The sequence below is a fragment of the Chenopodium quinoa genome, unplaced genomic scaffold (assembly GCF_001683475.1).
Source record: "Chenopodium quinoa cultivar QQ74 unplaced genomic scaffold, ASM168347v1, whole genome shotgun sequence".
NCBI lineage: Eukaryota > Viridiplantae > Streptophyta > Magnoliopsida > Caryophyllales > Amaranthaceae > Chenopodium > Chenopodium quinoa.
The window spans coordinates 2,247,384-2,267,290 of NW_018742556.1; the positions used below are offsets into that span (position 1 = coordinate 2,247,384).

General features: G+C 32.9%; 3 protein-coding genes across 3 annotated transcripts in view; 2 read left to right on the forward strand and 1 right to left on the reverse strand.

The window, feature by feature from the left end:
- The first annotated feature begins 1,307 nt into the window (after positions 1-1,307).
- Positions 1,308-2,061, forward strand: LOC110720530 (putative cysteine proteinase inhibitor 7). The gene is made up of 2 exons (XM_021899567.1): positions 1,308-1,495; positions 1,636-2,061. The coding sequence occupies exons 1-2, from the start codon at positions 1,313-1,315 to the stop codon at positions 1,843-1,845; spliced, it is 393 nt and encodes a 130-aa protein (XP_021755259.1). The 5' UTR covers positions 1,308-1,312; the 3' UTR covers positions 1,846-2,061.
- Positions 2,062-6,559: 4,498 nt separating this feature from the next.
- LOC110720532 (putative cysteine proteinase inhibitor 7) overlaps positions 6,560-19,907 on the forward strand; it is a 32,485-nt gene continuing 19,137 nt past the window's right edge. Inside the window, exon 1 of the mRNA XM_021899571.1 lies at positions 6,560-6,752. Within this exon, the coding sequence (XP_021755263.1) occupies positions 6,633-6,752 (120 nt within the window). The 5' untranslated portion in view covers positions 6,560-6,632. The remainder of the gene's footprint in view (positions 6,753-19,907) is intronic.
- On the reverse strand, positions 10,863-11,627 carry LOC110720531. The gene is made up of 2 exons (XM_021899568.1): positions 11,438-11,627; positions 10,863-11,295 (listed from the first exon to the last, which is right to left on the reverse strand). The coding sequence occupies exons 1-2, from the start codon at positions 11,552-11,554 to the stop codon at positions 11,080-11,082; spliced, it is 333 nt and encodes a 110-aa protein (XP_021755260.1). The 5' UTR covers positions 11,555-11,627; the 3' UTR covers positions 10,863-11,079.

Here is a 19,907-nt window from a genome sequence, read left to right on the forward strand (position 1 = left end):
AGATATTTTCATGTACTTAAAAATGAGCCAGACTTAGTTGATATATGATATCAACAAACTTTTGTTAATATCACAATTTTTCTCTCTCCTCCCCTCACATGACCAATTTTTCTTTCTCTCTCCTCCATTCCCATGGCCACTACTTCTTTCTCTCTCCTCCATTCTCATGTCCAAGGTCGACTATATACGCGGATCTACGGCGGCCGATCGACAGGCCAAAAAAAGACTCCCTAGTAGCAATTTATGAAAATGTCGAAAGTTGGTGCAACGGCCTGTGGTGGTCGGCTGGGGTGGTGCTGTGAGTGGTAGCTAGTGGTGTTGCGGCGGTTGAATGTTGGTGCGGCGACCGTGTGGTGGTCGGCAGGGGTCAATTCGTGAAGGTTAAGGTGGTGCTATGGGTGGTAGTAGAGGTTGCACGGTGGTGATAGAGGGGAGAAAAAGGGAGTGTGGTTGCTAAAATTACAATATTACCCTTGGTGTGGTAGCTAAATTTACAAAATTAGCCTTAATATTAACAAGTTTTGTTGATATCTATCTGATATCAACTTGTATTTACTCCTTAAAAATTGGTACACTACTAATGTCAAAAGGCTATGAGTTGTCGTACATGTTTTTAAAATGTGAAGCACAAATCTAGGTGAAGTTAATTATATCTAGTGGAGTATTATGTATGTTGTGTTTTAAGTGATTAGTACACTTAAATTATAACTTTTCAAACACCCCTCTCATGCATGGCAAAAACTTGTGATTTAGGTTGTTACAATGTTAGACTTAATTAACTGTCAAGTGATCCCAAATGCAAATACCATTAGAATTTCCTGATTACAAACCCTTTTTTATAGCTAGTTGTCCATTTGATAGATCAACAAAAAAAAGAAATTTCAACACGTACTTTTTGCCTATTTTTATTGATTGAAATTAATTTTAATTGATGTACATCATAATCTGAAGTGATCAAGGCCGTAGAAATCTAACCATGAAGTATAATAAATCACTTTCATTTCACAAACACGATAAAAAGAATCAATGGCGATAAGAAGATAAAAATTCTCACTTCATAATCGTGAGATTCTTGACAAATATTTTTTTTTTAATTTCCTTTTAAAATAACAAATGCAGTGCACGCGTATAGCAACAAATGAAGTGCACGCGTATCATCGGATAATCAGAATAACAAGTAATCAACTAAAAGTTGATAGGTCCAAATTAACAAGAATTTATTCATTATTTAATAAGCCACATAAGCTGATCGATAAAAAAGAAATTATTAATTCCATTTTCCTATCCTATAAATAGAGTGGGTTTGCAAAAGATGGAGTTCCGCAACACATACATACAATACAACAATACACATAACACAAAATCATACGCAAGAATCATGAGTTCCTCTGCTCAACAGAAGAACATCGCTGAAGGTCGTCATCCTGTCGACCCAAAGGATCCACACATCCAAGAGATTGCTGCTTGGGCTGTTGCTGAGTATGACAAGGAACATGTAAGTTTTTGTAAAACAAATACTTGTCACGACAAACAAAAATCTATCAACAATACTATGTAATGGAACATATATGCATAGGTAAATTTGTCGTGCATTCGGGCTTAATATGTTTATTTAATCCTCGTCGTAATTTGTAGGGGAAACACCTGGTGTATGTGAAGACTTTAAAAGCAGAAGAAGAAAGAAACATTGGTAGCACGAGGTACTTTATTGATCTTGAGGCTTCTGATGATTGCAAGATTAACAAGTATTCTGCGAAAGTTCTTGAAATAGAAAATCAAGCTCATACTAAGAAGCTTGAAGAGTTCAAGCAAAAAGAAAATGCACCCATCCTGGTTGCTAACTAATCTCCATCTTCAACAATAAATATGCAGGGCTAAGAAGCCATTTTTGGTGTGCTTATTATATAAGTTACATCAATATATATATATATTACTACGACGCATGTATTATGTACTAGTGAAATAAACAAGTCTTGGAAGACTTGATTTATGCACTAGTACTACTGTGTAATACTACTATTACCTAAATAAAACTGTCAGTGGTTGGATCTTAATTCTTAATTGAATCTATATAAGTTTGCATTCACATTTCATATTTGATTATCTACTGTAGTATAAACTTACTAAACAACACATGTAAACGTCCCACTACTCATTAAGAAAAGAAAAAAGAGATAAACACTTTATAATAATAAGACTAAGGGATTGCTTCTCCTATTATTGTCATATGGTTTTGGAATGAAACCTCCTTGGACTTGTAAAGTGGAAATACTCCGATATTTTTATTTACGAATTAGCATGCATAAGAAGTCAAAGTTTAGTTAAATCAAGTAATTAGATCGAATCATTTAATGAAAAAAAAGTAATTAGATCGAATCATTTAACGAAAAAAAAAGAAAGCAAAAAAACTCCGATCACACTATGTAAACAATAATAAGGTGTACTAAACACGGCCTTACTCCTCTCACTTAATTAATTGTTCCATCTATAAAATCTGCTCTTGTGATCTCAAAGAGAAGTACGAGTGCTTCTTTACCCTATGAATATAAGAAATATTATGAGTGCTCGTGTTAGCCTTATATTGCAGTGCTTTAGTATTTGGGTTCACGTTATTTTGGGGATCTATCATCCTTGTGGTCTGTTTTGGTTTGTAGGTTTGGCCTTGGCTTGTTGTTTGTATGTTTTTACCTCTTTTGATTTGTTAGTTCAAAAGAGTTTAAGAATTTATCTCTTGGTAATCTTTTTATTAGCAAGTGTTGGATTTTTAATCTAATACTATGAAAAACCTTTATCTTTAACTATGCTCTTCAAAATGGGGCTCCCATCATTTTTATTTTATTTTTTTGGGAAGATTTAGTGTATATGATAATGATCACTTACGTTGAGAAGAAGTTAAAGATACCCACAGTTAAAGGTACCAAATCACTTGTAAAAGTGACTCGGTTTTTATTGTCAAGCCTGAATCATCTTATTTTCCTACCTCTTTTACCTAATTTTCATGACTTTTTATTTGGTGTCCTTTTGAGCTCATTTTGTTTTTTTCTAAAGGTTATATGTTATCTGCTCTTCTCCTCTTTCACCAAGTTCAATGCAATATGGAATAAAAATCAAACAATAATGGCGTTGGTTGATATCTCATGACACATGTTCGAAGTTAAGGCAAATAGTAGTGTTTGGGTTCAATTATGCCTAATTGGGCCCGGTCATTAAATGATTCAATCCAAGCCAAGGTCAAGGCCCAAGCCTCCAACCTGCCAAGTCAATGTCAAGCTAACGGCCCAAGTCATCATGGTCATCCCATATGATCTCAAGCCCATCCTTTCTCCTTGTCATGCTAAGGTATAAAAACCTTCAATTACACCATTTATGGAGCATTCACATTCAAGCCTCAAGCATTAAATCTCTTGCATAGCTTTCTCTCTCTAAACACTATTTGACTTCGGCATCGGAGGGGCCTTCCTCGGAACCACCCCCGAGACCAGTTTACATGTGTTTGCTGTGCAGGAAACCCTCGGCCCAACATCATTTGAACCGAGTCAGTCTTCATCCACATCTTAGGACCTTCAGCTAGGTCCCATTGTTTTCATGCGAAACAAGTAGAATTTTCTAACCGGAAGTTTCTTGTAAGGAAGTTGTAATATAGTTTTATTTGTAATGCTTGTAACAATATTAAAACTGATAGGGCTTCTTTGGGTAGTTCAATGAACACACTACGTACCTTGTAACATTAAATTTATTTTGTCTATTAAGCTTATGCCAAAAAAATATGTAAGAAATACAAAGTTCTAAACGTGGTTGGCCACACCGTGTGGCAGAGGTTACTTTGTCAAGGATTACGTGGTTGGTTAAGGATTACTCGGTACGGTTAGAGGTTACTTGTTCGGTCAGGGGTTATTCGATTAAGGGTTACCCGATCAGTATTTTGGTGTGTGTCAGCCAGTCATATGATGTGGCCAACCACACAAAAAAGGCATAATATATGAAATCATTCATTTCTTAATTAAAAAAAAAGAAAAAAAACTAAAGCCGCTCACTTTTGACATGTAGCTGGGAACTTTAATTATATTGCAAGCAAGTCCTTATAATTGAACCATTAGAGATGCTCTTATTGACCTGCCCTTGAAATCATTTTCAGTGCATATCAAAATTATTGACAACATTCTGGATAAAAAAAATATTCCATCCCTTTATACTACGTAGTACCTAGTTTCTTTTATATTTGTCTCATTTGAAATATTCGTTTTCAATAAAGAGAATACGTTGACCATGATGGTTAGGTTCATTAACAAGCTAAGGAGTATTTACAATTTTCTTTTAACAATAAGTAAAATTTATATCAATTAAATATTAATAAATTATTTATTGAGACGTTTTCAATAAGTCCTCACAAGACTATATTTATTCTTATATATAAATAAAAAACATTAGTAAAAATTAATTAGATAAATGTACACGAAGTCAAAATATTTCGCTTATTAAAATAAGAAGTGAGTTAGCAACTAAGGCCACAAAATTCTAGTTTGCTTATCCTGCTGCCCAAAAAAAAAAAAAAAAAAAAAAGCCCTTGCTACACGATCAATATTCAATAGTACGTATAATTTAACAAGAGTATAAGTCACTAGGCCACTTATGTAGAAGATTCAAAATAAAGAGAGCAAAAATGTGATTCTTGATTACAAATCTCATCCAATTAGTTGAGATTCTCAACCTCTTATTGTTATGATGTTAAATACTTCTATGCATTTCTAAGTGTAAGGACAATTACATACATTCTTAAAATGTTTATATGATGTTAATTGTCTTTAAACTTTTCATTGTGTGATTTATTGAGGCCAATTGACTAGATTGGTAAACGAAAATGACCCTTAGAGGATAATTTGGTAAAGAAATAACTCCGGCAATAATTCGGTAAAAAAAAAAATTTCAAGCGACAATTAACCAAAATAATGCAGAAATTTCTGACAACCTACTCACAAATGTTTAATTTAGTTTGTTTTCCGTGTTTTTTTTTACCGAAAAAAATTTCCCCGCCTAATTTTCCAACCTTTTTTTTAAGGAAATTACAATTTTTTGAAGAAAAAAATGTTTAAATATTATTATTTACTTAATTTTCCTACCCTTTATTAACAATTTTTTTAATATATAAAAAAATTGGTATATGAATTCAGCGTAATTTTATGGGAAAAATAAATTTTAAAAACACAAAAACGAAATAAATTAGGATTTTTTTAAGGGTTTATCGAAAAAAATAGAAATTTTGGTCCGAACGTCCCTTGAGTTTATTGTTTTTACCAAATTGTAGCACATGGTTAGCTTTTTTTTTTTTTACCAAATTGTCACCGGAGACCCGAAGTAAGTTTTTTCTTACCAAATTGTCGCTAAGGGTGTTTTATAATTACCAATATGGTCTATTCGCCGATTGTATCTGTCCTTACTGGGTGTGGCCGTGTGGTTCAGCTCTAGAACACGAGTTTAAGGACGGTAGTCAAAGTACACATTGCTCTTTAATTATTTGCATAATTGTAGGGAAATTGGACAAACGTGCTTGTGCATGCTATGGCCTTGATCGTTTTTTTTCCCCTTTTCCTCAACTTCCTTTCTTAGGCTTTGCATCTACAATCTTTTTTTTTTCATTGTTTTTTTCACAATTATTTAGCACGAATTATCTTGATTATGGAAGAAACGTAGTTATATATTTTCTTAAATTGTTAATACTTTGAAGGCTTTCACAATGATGGATAGCATATGATATGGTAATTAATGGTATAACAAATTTAATTTTTTTGTTACTTAAATCGGTAATGCGCGCCATATTCTTGAGGAAATGTTGTAGTGCCTTGAGCTTGTGCAATATGCTAATCACTTTGATGACTTGTTTTTTTAAGTTTCAATTATAGTGACCTAATGTTAGAATTATTATCACTAACCTGTTAAATTAATTTGGCACTTGTATTAACTTAATCAATACTGTTGTTGTTAGGCCATAAGTGTGGTTCTAATGAACCTTTTTTTTTTGGGTTGCTAAAACATTGAACTAATTTTTCTATTAGATTTTTTTTTTTATCCTTACTGATTTTTGGGGTTAGTGGTTAGAACTTTTTTTTTTTTTTTACCGATTTGGAACTTTTTCCTTCTTTATCATCTAAACTGATTTTCATTGATTGAAATTAATTTTAATCAATGTACATCATTCTCTGAAGTGATCAACATCATAGATTATAAAAATCCAACCATGAAGTATAATAAATCACTTTCATTTTACATACACGATAAAAAGAATCAGTGGCGATAAGAAGATAAAATTCTCACTTCATAATCGTGAGATTCGTGACATATATTTTCTCCTTTTTTTATTATTTCCTTTTAAAACAACAAATGAAGTGCACGCGTATCATCAAAACATCGTGTATGGTCAGAATAACAAGTAATTAAAAAATCGACTTAAAGTTGGTAGGCGGTCCAAATTAACAAGAATATATTTATCATTTAATAAGCTGATCGAATAAAAAAGAAATTATTGATTCCATTATCCTATCCTATAAATAGAGAGGGTTTGCTAAAGATGGAGTTCCACAACACATACATACAATACAACGATACACACCCTACATAACACAAAATCATACACAAAAATGAGTTCCTCTGCTCAACAGAAGAACACAGGTGGAGGTCATCATGAGGATATCGACCCAAACGATCCATACATCCAAGAGATTGCAAAATGGGCTGTTGATGAGCATAACAGCCAAAAGGTAAATATTTGTAAACTAATACTTGACATGTCCAACAAAAATTTATCAGATGGTCTTTTACAAGAATTTGTCTTATAAAGTAATTAACTTTTTATCCATAAATTACGAGTACAAGATGTAATACGGAAATCAATATAATGAACATATTCGTAGGTCAATTTTATAATACCATCAATGATACACTATGGCCCCGTTCTTTTGAAATTGTGGGCAGAGCAGAACATATTTCAGTGGACCAGAGCAGAGCCGAGCAGAGCAGATTTTATTATTATTATTATTAGTATTATTTTTAATCAGAGCAGAGCAGATTGAAGCAGAGTAAATCAGATTTCAGCTGAGTAGAGCAGAGCAGCTCTAAAGAATGGGGCCATATGTGGTCTATGGAGTATAATTAATATCAATTATTCATTTTACGTTGCAAATTATACTACTTTTGAATTAGTTTTGATCGAGTTCAAATCCTCTGTCCCATAAATTTGGTTCATTATGTTTATTTAATCCTCGTTGTAATTTGCAGGGGACACACCTGGTGTAAGAAGACTTTGAAAGCAGCACGAGAATGCATAACTGGTAGCACGAGGTACTTTATTGAACTTGAGGCATCTGAAGGTTGCAAGACTAACAAGTATTATGCGCAAGTTCTTGAACTAGTCTGTCAAACCCCTATTAGGAAGCTTGAAGTGTTCGAGCCTCGGATAAATGCACCCATTGCGGTTGCAAACTAATCTTCAACAATAAATATGCCAAGCCATTTTTGGTGTGCTTATATAAGCTGCATCAAAATATATTTCAAGTTTTATATTACTACGTATGTATTATGTACTAGTGCAATAAACAAGTCTTGGATGACTTGATTTGTGTACTAGTACTACTGTCTAATACTATTATTAACTAAATAAAATTACTGTTAGTGGTTGGACCTTAACTTGATCTATATAAGTGTGCCTGCACATTTCAAATTTGCCAATTTTGTATACTTAAAATATCAAATATGAATCTTTATTTAACAAAAGCATAGTTAAAGAATAAATGAAGTATTTAATAAAATTATCAATGTCTCAATTCATATCCGAAAAATGTTGGGCCCGGATCACCCACCTTGACGGGTCGCACGTACACTCCACTCCACATTAGTATGATATTGTCCACTTTGGGCCTAGCCCGCACGGATTTGTTTTAGGAGTGTGCTTTAACTTATAAGGAGCTTCTCACTTCCTTAATCTTTCCATGTGGGACTTGGGATGAACACCCCAACAAAAAATACACAAATATATTGATTAATAATACCTCATATGATACGGAGTATATGTTTACTTATGAATTAGCATACATAAAAAGTCAAAGTTTAGTTAAATCAAGTAATTAGATCTAATTCATTAAAAAATAAAAAAACCCTCTGATCATATTATATAAACAACAACAAGATGAACCAAACACAACCTTACTCCCTTGACTAAACTAATTATTCCATCTATAAAATGTTGTCTTGTGATCTCAAAGAAACATATGAATGCTTCTTTACCCTTTGATTATAAGAAATCGCTCACTTGTAACTTAAATTACTAAGAGCGCCAATAATGATTAGCTACTTTCCTTGTAGTTTTGGGTTCGTTGCCACATCATTTAAGCTACAACCTTCACAATAGCAAACCATTACATACCTTTTGTAAAATAAAAATTAAAAAATTAAAAAGAGAATAAATGCTAAAAAAGAAATCACTAACTACTTAATTATTCCTTCAAATTGGACAACACATGCTTTGAGTAGAGTGAAACTACATAGCTTTGTAAAGGTATGTAGTTTCACCAAAGCTGCAACCCTCGTAGCTCCACAATGATGAGGTATTAGCTCCAACTATTTAAAATTACAAGCAAGGACCTCTACACAACTTTTGTGAATGCTCTAATTGACCCTGCCTATATAATCACTTTCATCACATATCATATTTAATGGCAACATGTCAACATTGTAGATACAAAAAAAAAAATTAAATAAATAAATTCCATCCCTTTATACTACCTAGGTTTATTTATATTATGTGTCATTTGAAATGTGTAGGATTCAATTTCAATAAAGAGAAAATTTTGACTATGAGACAAATATATCAACCTTATGAATGTTTTTGGTTTGCATTATTGAAAACTGATAGAGTATAAAATATATTCCTGGGCTTCAATCATCAGCTTAAGTTTTTGGTTGAGTTGGTCTTCTAACATGGTATCACAGCTTAGGTGAGATCTTGGGGGAGTGATACAGTATAAAATATATTTCTGGGCTTCAACCATCAGTTTAAGCTTTTGGTTTGATTTGGTGCTCTAACAAAAACGATTAGTAGTTTTCGGTGATAGAGTATAAATTTTTGGATCCCGCCACTGATATGTATCTCAAAATTGGGAATTCCCTTAATTCCTTGTATTATCCCCGGCCACCATTCCTTCTACTTGAAAGCGGAACAACAAGTGGTTGCTGGTATGATGTACGTACTACATTGAAGTCGAGGAGGTTATGGATTATTATGTGCAGTACTCTCAATTTTGCTAACTTTCTTCCTGCTTGTTCATCAACTCATCACATGTTACCATTGAATTACACTATGAATAATATTCTCGAGGTTAATTATTATATTAGGGCCTTGAGCTTGTGCAATATGCCAATAGCCCAATATATTAACACTTCGATGACTTGAAACTTTCAATTATAGTGACCTAATGTTACAATTATTATGGATAAGACAATAACGTGTTAAATTAATACACTTGTATCAATTCAACTTAATTAATAAGTGCTAGGTCAAAACCAAAAGTCTACTTCTTTTGAATTATTTTTTTTGTTTTTTGTTGATTGAACTAATTAATAACTGTACATTTTTTATTTGTTGATGTTGTTGTTAAAATATTTTTTTTTATTTCTTACCCGATATTTAGGGTTCACAAATTCTCCAAAAAGGAGGGTGTTTGTTAATTTATTGTAAGGCGAGTTAAAGATATCTCAAAAGTACTTAAAGTTACCCTTTAAACTATAAACTTTTTAGTAATAAATTATCTCACAAAAAATTATAATGTATCTATATAACTAATACTAAAGTAGCAACCGCTAATGTCATCTTTATTCAAAGTTGTATACGTGGCGCTATTTCATGAAAAAATTTTCCGCTCAAATGTATTATTTTTTTAAACAAAATGTTAATTAATTATTAACATATTGTAGCTATTTTTTAGGTAATTAATTTAAAATAAGTACCTATTACTCTAGTTATTTATGTTGATATTAGGTTGTTGGAGTCTTTATAGGAGCAGTTAGCATAATTGAGGTCAATTAATTGAACTTTTGAACATTTTAAAATCAAAAAAAAAAAATTACAAAAATTCAAAGATAAATTACTGGTAAACCCGTGCATTGCACGGATGCTAACCTAGTTAGAATAATAATATTAGCCTTTATAGTATATAACCATGAATTATAAGAAATTACACATCACAATGAAATTCAAACCAACGACAAATTAAAATAGTTATGTTTACTTTCAAACTGATCGTCTTACAATAATATTAACGTAAACTCGTCTTACACAACACTTATTTTGGAAGAATACTATGAGTAATTTGGAACTTTAAAGTTTAAACTGATTTTTTATAGATTAAAATTGATATATACCAAAGTACTAAGTATATAATAATTCTAATATGAGTTGATCAAGGCCTTAAATGATAAAAATTTTACCTTGAGTACGGTCATTCATTCTCATTTCACATTTAAATGACAACAAGAATCAATGTGGACACTACTCTCTCTCTCACATACTTTGACTTTGATGGTCCCCACATTATGGTAAAAATAATGAGAATTACGGCCTAATATTTCATATAAGGGCTGCATATAGCATTACCCTTAATATATATTAATACGAAGTATGATGTATTATTAATTTATATTAATGTGTATTTTTTCGGATATGAAATGACATTGCTAAATTTATTAAATTCTTCATTTATTCTTTAACTATGATTTTGTTAATTAAATAAAGATTCATATTTGATAATTTAAATATACGGAATTGGCAAATTTGAAATGTGCATTGCATATTTGCATGTACACTTATATAGATCCGATTAAGACCCAACCACTGACAATTTTATTTAGATAATAATAAATAGTATTACACAGTATTACTAGCGCATAAATCAAGTCATCCAAGACTTGTTTATTTCACTAGCACGTAATACATACATAGCAATATAGAACTTCATATATATTTTGATGTAACTTACATAATAAGCACACCAAAAATGGCTTCTTAGCCGTGCAAATTTAATTTAATGTTGAAGATTAGTTTGCAACTGGGGTGGGTTCATCTCCTAGTAGAAGCACATGAAACTTTTGAAGCTCCTTAATAGGGGTTTCCGTGATTATTTCAATAACTTGCGCATAATAATTGTTAGTCTTGCAATCCTCAGATGCCTCAAGATCAATATAGTACGTCGTGCTACCAATATTGCCGTCTTGTTCTGCTCTTAAAACCTTCTCAAACTTGAGATTTGTCCCCTATAAATTACAACGAGGATTAAATAAACATAGTAAACCATAATAACATACGTCATGCATGTTAAGAGGATTAAATTCTTGTATAAGACGGTTTGATAGATTTTTGTTTGATGTACCAAGTATTAGTTTTACAAAAATTTACCTGCTTCTTGTTATACTCGGCAACAGCCCAAGCAGCAACCTCTTGGATCTTTAGACCATTTGCGTCGACAGGGTGTCGACCTCCGAGGGTGTTCTCTTGTTGATCAGAGGAACTCATTTTTGCGTATGATTTTGTTTATGTAGGGTTTGTATTGTTGTATTGTATGTATGTGTTGCGGTACTTATCTTTTGCAAACCGTCTCTATTTATAGGATAGGAAAATGGAAACAATAATTTCTTTTTTAATTATTCGATAATAAACCTATGGCTTATATATTTTTTTTTTTAATTGGATAAGCCTATGTGGCATATTGAATATATTTTTGTTAATTTGGACTGCCTCCAACTTAAAGTCTTTTTTTAATCGCTTCTTATTTTGATTATACATGTTGCTTTGATACGAGTGCACTTCATTTGTTGTTAGTTTAAGCAAAAAGAAAAAATATTCTTTACCATTTCTTTTTTTAAAAAAAAAAGTCTTCCCCTTTAGTTTAGGTTATCTAATAATAGTTGGCATAAAATTATGTTGATTGTATTGTAGGTTTTTTTTTTTTTTTTTTGAGAAATAGTTTAGTTAGTTTAGCAAGTTTCATTCTTTTTGTGATATTTCAATATACTATACTTCGTATTATTTTATGTGTGGGATATTACAACATGGTTTGACCCCGCTAATATAAATTTTCTAGTTCTGCCACTGCGTACGATCGTACATCATTCAAACTATTTCGAATAATGAGTAAGACAGCAACGAAGGGACGGAGTACCAATGTACCATTTTTATACTTTTCTCTAACCCTTTGAGTAAAGGGCAGGGTCAGAAAATGAAATCATACTCTAATTCTCTACACTAGTGGTTAGAAAAAGAAAGTAGAATAAACCTCAAAAAATAAATAAATGATGACCTTCCATCAATCAGCGTATATATTATCTCAACTATAGACTTAACCAAATTTCAATTAATAGTAAAATCAACTTCATATATAAAAAAAATAAATTGAAATGTCTCCTTTATTATTTTAGTATAAGTTGTAAAGACTAATCTTTTTTTTTTTTCTTTGGTCTTTAAGAGAGAGAAGGAAACTTAAATTAACTGGTAGGCTGGTGGCCATGTCTTAATGTATAGACGGCAGACACTAATAATACTTGCTGGCACGTCGAATAATATTTGAAGTGGGTCCCACTTTTAGTAATTAAATTCATTACATTACAAAATATCATTGAGAACTTGATACAAATTGATGAAATTATTATAACATTGTATTTATAATTACTTGTATTATAATATTACTTCCCAATTTGAAGTAAACAACAACAAACTAAGCTTTCCACCATTCTCTTACAATAGAATCTTCCCAAAATATATAATCCACAAATTTGTATTTTTTCTCCCATATTAAACCAAACAGTTAAGTTAAGTTGACCTGTACCAACCCGACTTCCCGACGTTAGAAACAACCACCCCTTCTTCTGTCCCAGTCATGACAGGCGGCAACTTAGCCTTCCTTGCTCTTTCCCCATTCCCACTGCCCTCAAAATCGCCCCTCTCCCCTTTTCCCAAATGAAAACGCCACAAAAGCTTAATTGAATTAAGCCACGAAACGAGCGGCCTTTTTAAAAATCTGAAACCCCTAATTTGAACTCCATGACGTAAACACAAACTTCATTCTTCCCATCCCAGGCCAAATTCCTAAAGACTCGCAATCATCATCTTCATAAACCTTTTTCTTCAACAACTCAATTAATTTCGAGGCATGAAAATGCTTTGGGTGGAGAATTGAAGCACCAACATCGTAGGTATTGTTAGCAATGGTTATTGGTGATATTAGTTATACGATATCCGATAATGGAGTTTTCTCTTGAAGACATGAATGGCGGCGATTTGGGAACCTTGCAAATATTTGTGGAGGAAATGGGAGACTGATACGCTAGAGATTTCGCTTCCGATAACGTAAACGATGGCTGGAGATGGCAGAGAAGAGAGAGAGATTGGAAGGGAAAGAAGGAGGATTACAATTATTAAGATGAAATTATTTTAAATGATGACATTAAAAATTTTATGCCTTTCAAGATAATAGAGAGTACATGATAACTAAATAGGTTAAAAATTATTATGAGAATCAAATTATATATACGATTTACAATTATAAACACTTGACACACCAATTATTCAAATATAAAGTATATAGTCACTATAATAATTATAATAAACAAATTATATTTTAGAAAAAATAATTAAGATTTTATATAAAACAAATTATTAAAATATAATCCTACGTTATGGTAATATAAAATACTTTATTTTAAGCAAATTCTTTAATTATTTAAAGTGATAATTAAAAAAAATACCTTGCTAAATGTCCCTTTTATTCGTGATATATTTTTAATTGTTTTTTTAAAATAATATTTTTAATTGTATTCAAGTAAAAGTTATTAATTATGATACTTGAAAGTATTTTTTTACTAACAGATAAATCACAAAAGCATATAAAAAATGTGTGAAGAGTCAAATGACGCAATTAAAAAAAAGTAATTAGCAATTTATATAAAATTATTTACGAATTAACAAATTACATGAATCAATAACAATGAATTATCATTATTTAACCATTCAAAAATTATGAAAATGAATGATTTATTTATTTAACGTAAAAGATGGATGAAAACTTAATTAGTTAGGATTGAGTTATGTGATTAAGGAATATATGCAAAAACAAAAATACATTATAGGTCATACAACATACCGAGTAGTATATTCACGTAAAACATATTAATATTTCCAAATGTTCATTTTATTCGCTTTTAGTCAAACCTCTGTTTAGGGATGATTTACTTTTTTGGAAATTAGTTGTCTCATTCAATACTATAGATGAAGATAGTGGCATAAATTACCATTTTGAATTTTACACAGTGAAAACAATGTATGATCGATCTTTTATGAAGATCGTGGGTGGCGTGGTCAATTTAGGGTTTTGGGTAATTTCAATTAACTTAGGGTTTTGGGTAATTTCAATTGATTAGGGTTCTTTAATCAATTTAAGGTTTTGAGTAATTTTAATTGATTGAGATTTTGTTTAATCGATTTAGGGTTTTGGGTAATTTTGTATCTTTTATACGTATCTTTATATTATACTCCTTTTGTCTATTATGTATATTATTTCGTATTCTCGAACAATATACTACAAGAATATAAAAAAAAAAAAAACTTGTTGCGCGATCAAATGATCATATCAATAAGTATAATTAGACAAGAATATATGTCATTAGGCCACTAACGTAGAAGATTCGAAATATAGAACAAAAATGTGATTCTTAATTACAAATCTTATCCTATATATTGAGAGGGGTGCTAGTTTGCTACTGCAAGTCTGCAAGATACACACTACAACAACATACACATACACATATATTATACCGTACGAAGAATGAAGCGGAGATTGATTTGCTCAGCTCCCCCGACGATGAATCTTGGAGGCCTTAAGCTTGTTGAGTCAACCAATCCAAAGTTTCAAGATAATGTTGCTTGGGTTGTTGTCCTGTTGAGAAGTACAACAAGGAACAAATAAGCTTTTTTTCTCCTTTTTTTTCCTTCTCATAAGCGACTAATCAACCAGTGCTCCCTCAATTTTTTAAGTGAAACATTATGAATTTTTACACTATTCACGATTTCACATAAGCCTCTTTGACTAATTAATGCTTATATTATATATATAAGAAAAAATATATTCTCGTGGGTACTTGTTAGAATCATCTCAATAATTAATTTTTCAATATTCAATTGTTATGATTTATATTTATTCATAATTTTAAATATTGTTAGTCAAAGTTTTGCAATTGGCATAGACATCGTTTTTAGAAAAAAAAAAAAAAAACAGTTCACATAAATGTAAAAATAAAAAACAGAGTGAGTAGCCTTCACTTTTAGAGGATGACGTTAGGTTGCCACCTCACCAGGTGACCTACATAGTGAACTCCAAGCCTTGGGAGGGTCCTCGAGATGGAGTCTTCGATGCTCAAGTCAATTACCATGGATGATTAGGCCTCGTAAATTGAAGCCTTTATTATTACAACTATGAGCCAGACTTAATTGTATATTTCACACAATGGGAAACTCACCTTGTAAGTTGTAACTTATTCAAGCCTCAACTATTTTTTGATTATATGTTTGAGAGTCGGGGAATTTCTTTATTTAAGATGGGCTGATTTGTAAGAGATGTTGTTACTTCTTATAAAATAAAATAGGAAAATTCTCTTTGGTAACACCATACTTTTTTACTTTTCTCAGTGGTGAATTACAAAAACATAATTCTTATTATCTTTGGTAAACCTGAATTTTTATATTAAGTTAACCATGACATTAATGATAAATTGTAGTTAAATATTTCTATAGTTAGTTTATTTATTTATTTTATTATTTTTTATTTGAATACAAAAATTATTATTTTATATATAATAAAAATCCACCCCTTCCCCAACCAATCAACCACCACTCTTCAATTCGCCCCTACCCACGCCGTCACCGACCCCTTTCTCGCCGGTGTGTCGGCCTCCCCTTCTGGCCATGAATCGTCAACAGCCAAAATCGCTACTATACAACAACATCAATCAACCAAACACCTTCCCCGTCCTTAATTTCGATCTTCACCATCAATCGCCGATGTCTTTTTCGATCAATTCGCTTCCAATTCGTCCTTATCTCTCTTCGTTGAGATTTGATGAGTGATTTCTTTTCTGTTGTCCTAACAAACAATTGAGATTAGCAAGAGAAAAATTGGGTATTTTTTTAGGGTTAGGGATTAGGGTGGAAATCGGGAATTAGGGAATCAAGGAAGGGGAGTCCGACAGGAGAGGGGTTACAGCTATGGTTGCGGATTTCGAGGGTGCGGGATGAGAGGCTGGCGAATTTCGGGGGTGGGGGATGAGTGGCTGGCGGTTTTCAGAGGTGAGGGATAAGAGGTTGGTGGTTTTGGGGGGTGAGGGGTGAACGGCTGGTGGTTTTCGGGGGGTAAGGGATGAGCAACTGGCTATTTTCGGGGGTGGGGGATGGATGTATTTTAGGGTTATCGAGGAAGGGGAGAGGCCAGGTGTGGGATGGTCGTCGGTGTTAAGGGGTTTGGGTGCCGACAAATCGGCAATGAAGTGAGGTGGCGCTGGCGAAGGGGAGGGGCTGGGGCACTGGTGGGTAAGGTTGGGTTTTTTTTTTTATTTTATAAAAAAAATTAATTATTTAAAAAAATGTAAAAACTAACTATGGTTAATGAATTTAAATTAAAATAAGTATTATCTTTGGTTATTAAAAACTTAGGTTTACCAAAGATAATAAGAATTTTTGTAATTCACCACTGAGAAAAGTAAAAAGTATGGTGGTACCAAAGAGAATTTCCCAATAAAATTAAAAAAAAAACTTAGTCGATATCTTCAAGTGAATTGCTATATTGTTGAGGGAAGACTTAGCTTGTTTTTATCAACATATGTATCTCATATATATGTGTAATTTGCAGGGAACATGCCTTGAGTATGAGAAAGTTTTGAAGGCGGAACAACAAGTGTTTTTTTTTTTTTTTTTGAGGTTGAACAACAAGTGGTTGCTGGTATGATGTACTACGTTGAACTCGAGGCGGATAATGGTTGCTTGATGAACAAGTATTTTGCTAAAGGTTTTGATCAGTCATGGACCCAAACCAGAAAGCTCAAAGAGTTCAAGTGTATGAGCCAAGACAATGAACGTATCGCCGTTACCAACTAATCTTCAACCACACGATGTCATACGCACGCACTCTATCTCTAGATAATGTGCTATATTGCAATTTACGAAGTAATAAATAGGACATAGGAGTTTGATAGATGTACTTGTTACATCAAATCTACTATGAACTACTTCTATTTCGAAAGTCGTCTTGCATGACCTAATTATGTTATGTAAACTACTATGAATACAATCTAATTTAAATGAATGAACCATCTTTGCTATGAAGTATTTTTTCCGTTGCTTGTTTGGTTGAGATTAAACATTCCCTCCTTAATTGGTTAATATAATGTGGTCAATTGTTTAGAATCATACAAATCAGATAAACTCTTAAGAAATTCGATGTACACCTAAAACGTTAATCAATTTGATTGATTGTATAAGATAAGTAACGGTTTTATTAGTTATCTTTATTACATAAGTCAATTGTTGAAAAGTTTGGTGTCTACCTAAAATACATAAGACGCTTTTTTTTTGTACTACTCATGAAAAGATACTGCTAGAGTTTTTTTTTGAAAAACTCTTGTTCCTCGAGTGTCCCCTTCTTACAAGTACAAGGCATGGCTTCATTCAAACAGCGTGCTATACAACATCCATTTAGTCCCTGCAAAGTCGATCGCAACCAAAATAAGCTGCTTCAATAGGGAATACAAGTAATCGATTCAAGTGCGATTCAACGGAGAACGTTGAACAGTGACTGAGAGAGAGGCAGAGAGTTCCAACGAGAAGGAAGGAAAATAATGGATTTTTTGATAGTTTTTAAATATAATGGGGGATAGAGGTCAATTGTGCAAGGTTATATATTTGCTTCAGTGTATCTCCCCTTTAATTCTTGGGAAATTGTTCGGTCTACCCGTGAGGTTTCGAAAAATGCATTATGTTTCCAACACCCGAAAGTTTAGGGTAGAGCTGTCAAAAGTTGACCCGATCTGAAATACCGACTTAAACCCGATTATTAACTGACCCATTTAAACCCAAAAAAATGGTGACCCAAACCCAACCTAAAACCAACCCTAGAACCCGAACATGAACTGACCTGGAGATGACTTGACCCAAATGTAACCCGACCCTAACCCGTGAAAACCCGAATTAAACCCGACCTATTGTTCACCCGACCCGAATGTAACCCAACCTATTAACCCGACCCAAACCCAATAAGAAGTATGACCCGACGTGACCCGACTAAAGCATGACCCAACCAAAACCCGACCCGCATAGATTATGGAATTAATCCGAATTGACCCGACCCAAACCCGACCTGTTTACCCGAATTGACAGCTCTACCCGAAACCTCCAAAATTTCTCAAAAAGCGTGGATATTAGTCTTCAATTTTGGAATTTTTTTGACTTTTTTTCACCTGGAAATAAAAGTTGTCGAAATGTTTACCATGGTCCCTAATACCCTCCAGGAGTCCAATTGGCTGGGTGGAACCATCCAATTTGCCTTTAAACGACCAATTTACCGGTTTACAACTTGCACCGATTTCATTAACTCAAGCCTACCACGAACATAGATGACAACATATAATGATCATATATGGTTCCAAACGGCATTATATGACCCCGAAATGTAACCCCTAAAATCTCAATGCTTTTCGACACCGGGCCCCGAAACATTCGAAATTTCTCAAAAAGCGTGGATATTAGCCTTTAATTTTGGAATTTTTTGACTTTTTTTCGCCCGGAAATAAAAATTGTCAAGATGTTTACCATGGTCCCTAATACCCTCCGGGAGTCCAATTGGATGAGTGGAACCATCCAATTTGCTTTTAAACGGCCAATTTACCGATTTACAACTTGCACCGATTTCATTAATTCAAGCCTACCACGAATATTTATAACAACATATAATGATTATATATGATTCCAAACGACATTATATGACCCTGAGATGTGTCCCCTAAAATCTCGAGTCTTTTCGTCAACGGACTCTGAAACCTCCTAAATTTCTCAAAAATCGTGGATATTAGACTTCAATTTTGGAATTTTTTGACTTTTTTCGCCCGTAAATAATAGATGTAACGTTTACCATGGTCCCTAATACCCTCTGAGATTCCAATTGGGTGGGTGAAACCATCCAATTTGCCTTCAAATGACCAATTTACCAGTTTACAACTTACACCGATAACTCAAGCCTACCACGAATATTTGACACGTCGAACTAAGATTATCAGACCGTCTTTCACAAGAGCTTGTCTTATAGGTCGGTAATGTTAACAAATATAACACATGTATGGGCAACGGTGATTCCAAAGTCCAATTTTATACTACGTACGATCAGAGTATTATTTAGTACGAGTATCACTTTACCTTACCAATAATACAACTTTGAACTAGTTTTGACCGGGTTAAAATCCTCTGTCCCATATAATTACTACTATATGTGGTTACACGTACGTACTTAACCCTGTTGGTCCAAGTCGTACATTCGTATTTAATCATTGTTGTAATTTGTAGGGAGCAAATCTGAAGTTTGAAAGGGCTACAAAAGCAGAACAACAAGTGGTTGCTGGCACAATGTACTAGAGTAAATACAAGTCGATATCAGATATCAACAAAACTTGTTAATATCTAGGCTAATTTTGTAAATTTAGCTACCACACCAAGGGTAATATTGTAATTTTAGCAACCACACCCCCTTTCTCTCCCCTCTATCACCACCGTGCAACCTCTACTACCACCCACAACACCACCTTTACCTTCACGAATCGACCCCTGCCGACCATCG

Bases quoted from the DNA above. Each gene is read 5' to 3' on its own strand.
- LOC110720530 (XM_021899567.1), top strand. From the start codon at position 1,313: ATGGAGTTCCGCAACACATACATACAATACAACAATACACATAACACA. The intron at 1,496-1,635 runs GTAAGTTTTTGT...CGTAATTTGTAG, and splicing joins CTGAGTATGACAAGGAACAT to GGGAAACACCTGGTGTATGT.
- LOC110720531 (XM_021899568.1), bottom strand. From the start codon at position 11,554: ATGAGTTCCTCTGATCAACAAGAGAACACCCTCGGAGGTCGACACCCT. The intron at 11,296-11,437 runs GTAAATTTTTGT...TGTAATTTATAG, and splicing joins CCGAGTATAACAAGAAGCAG to GGGACAAATCTCAAGTTTGA.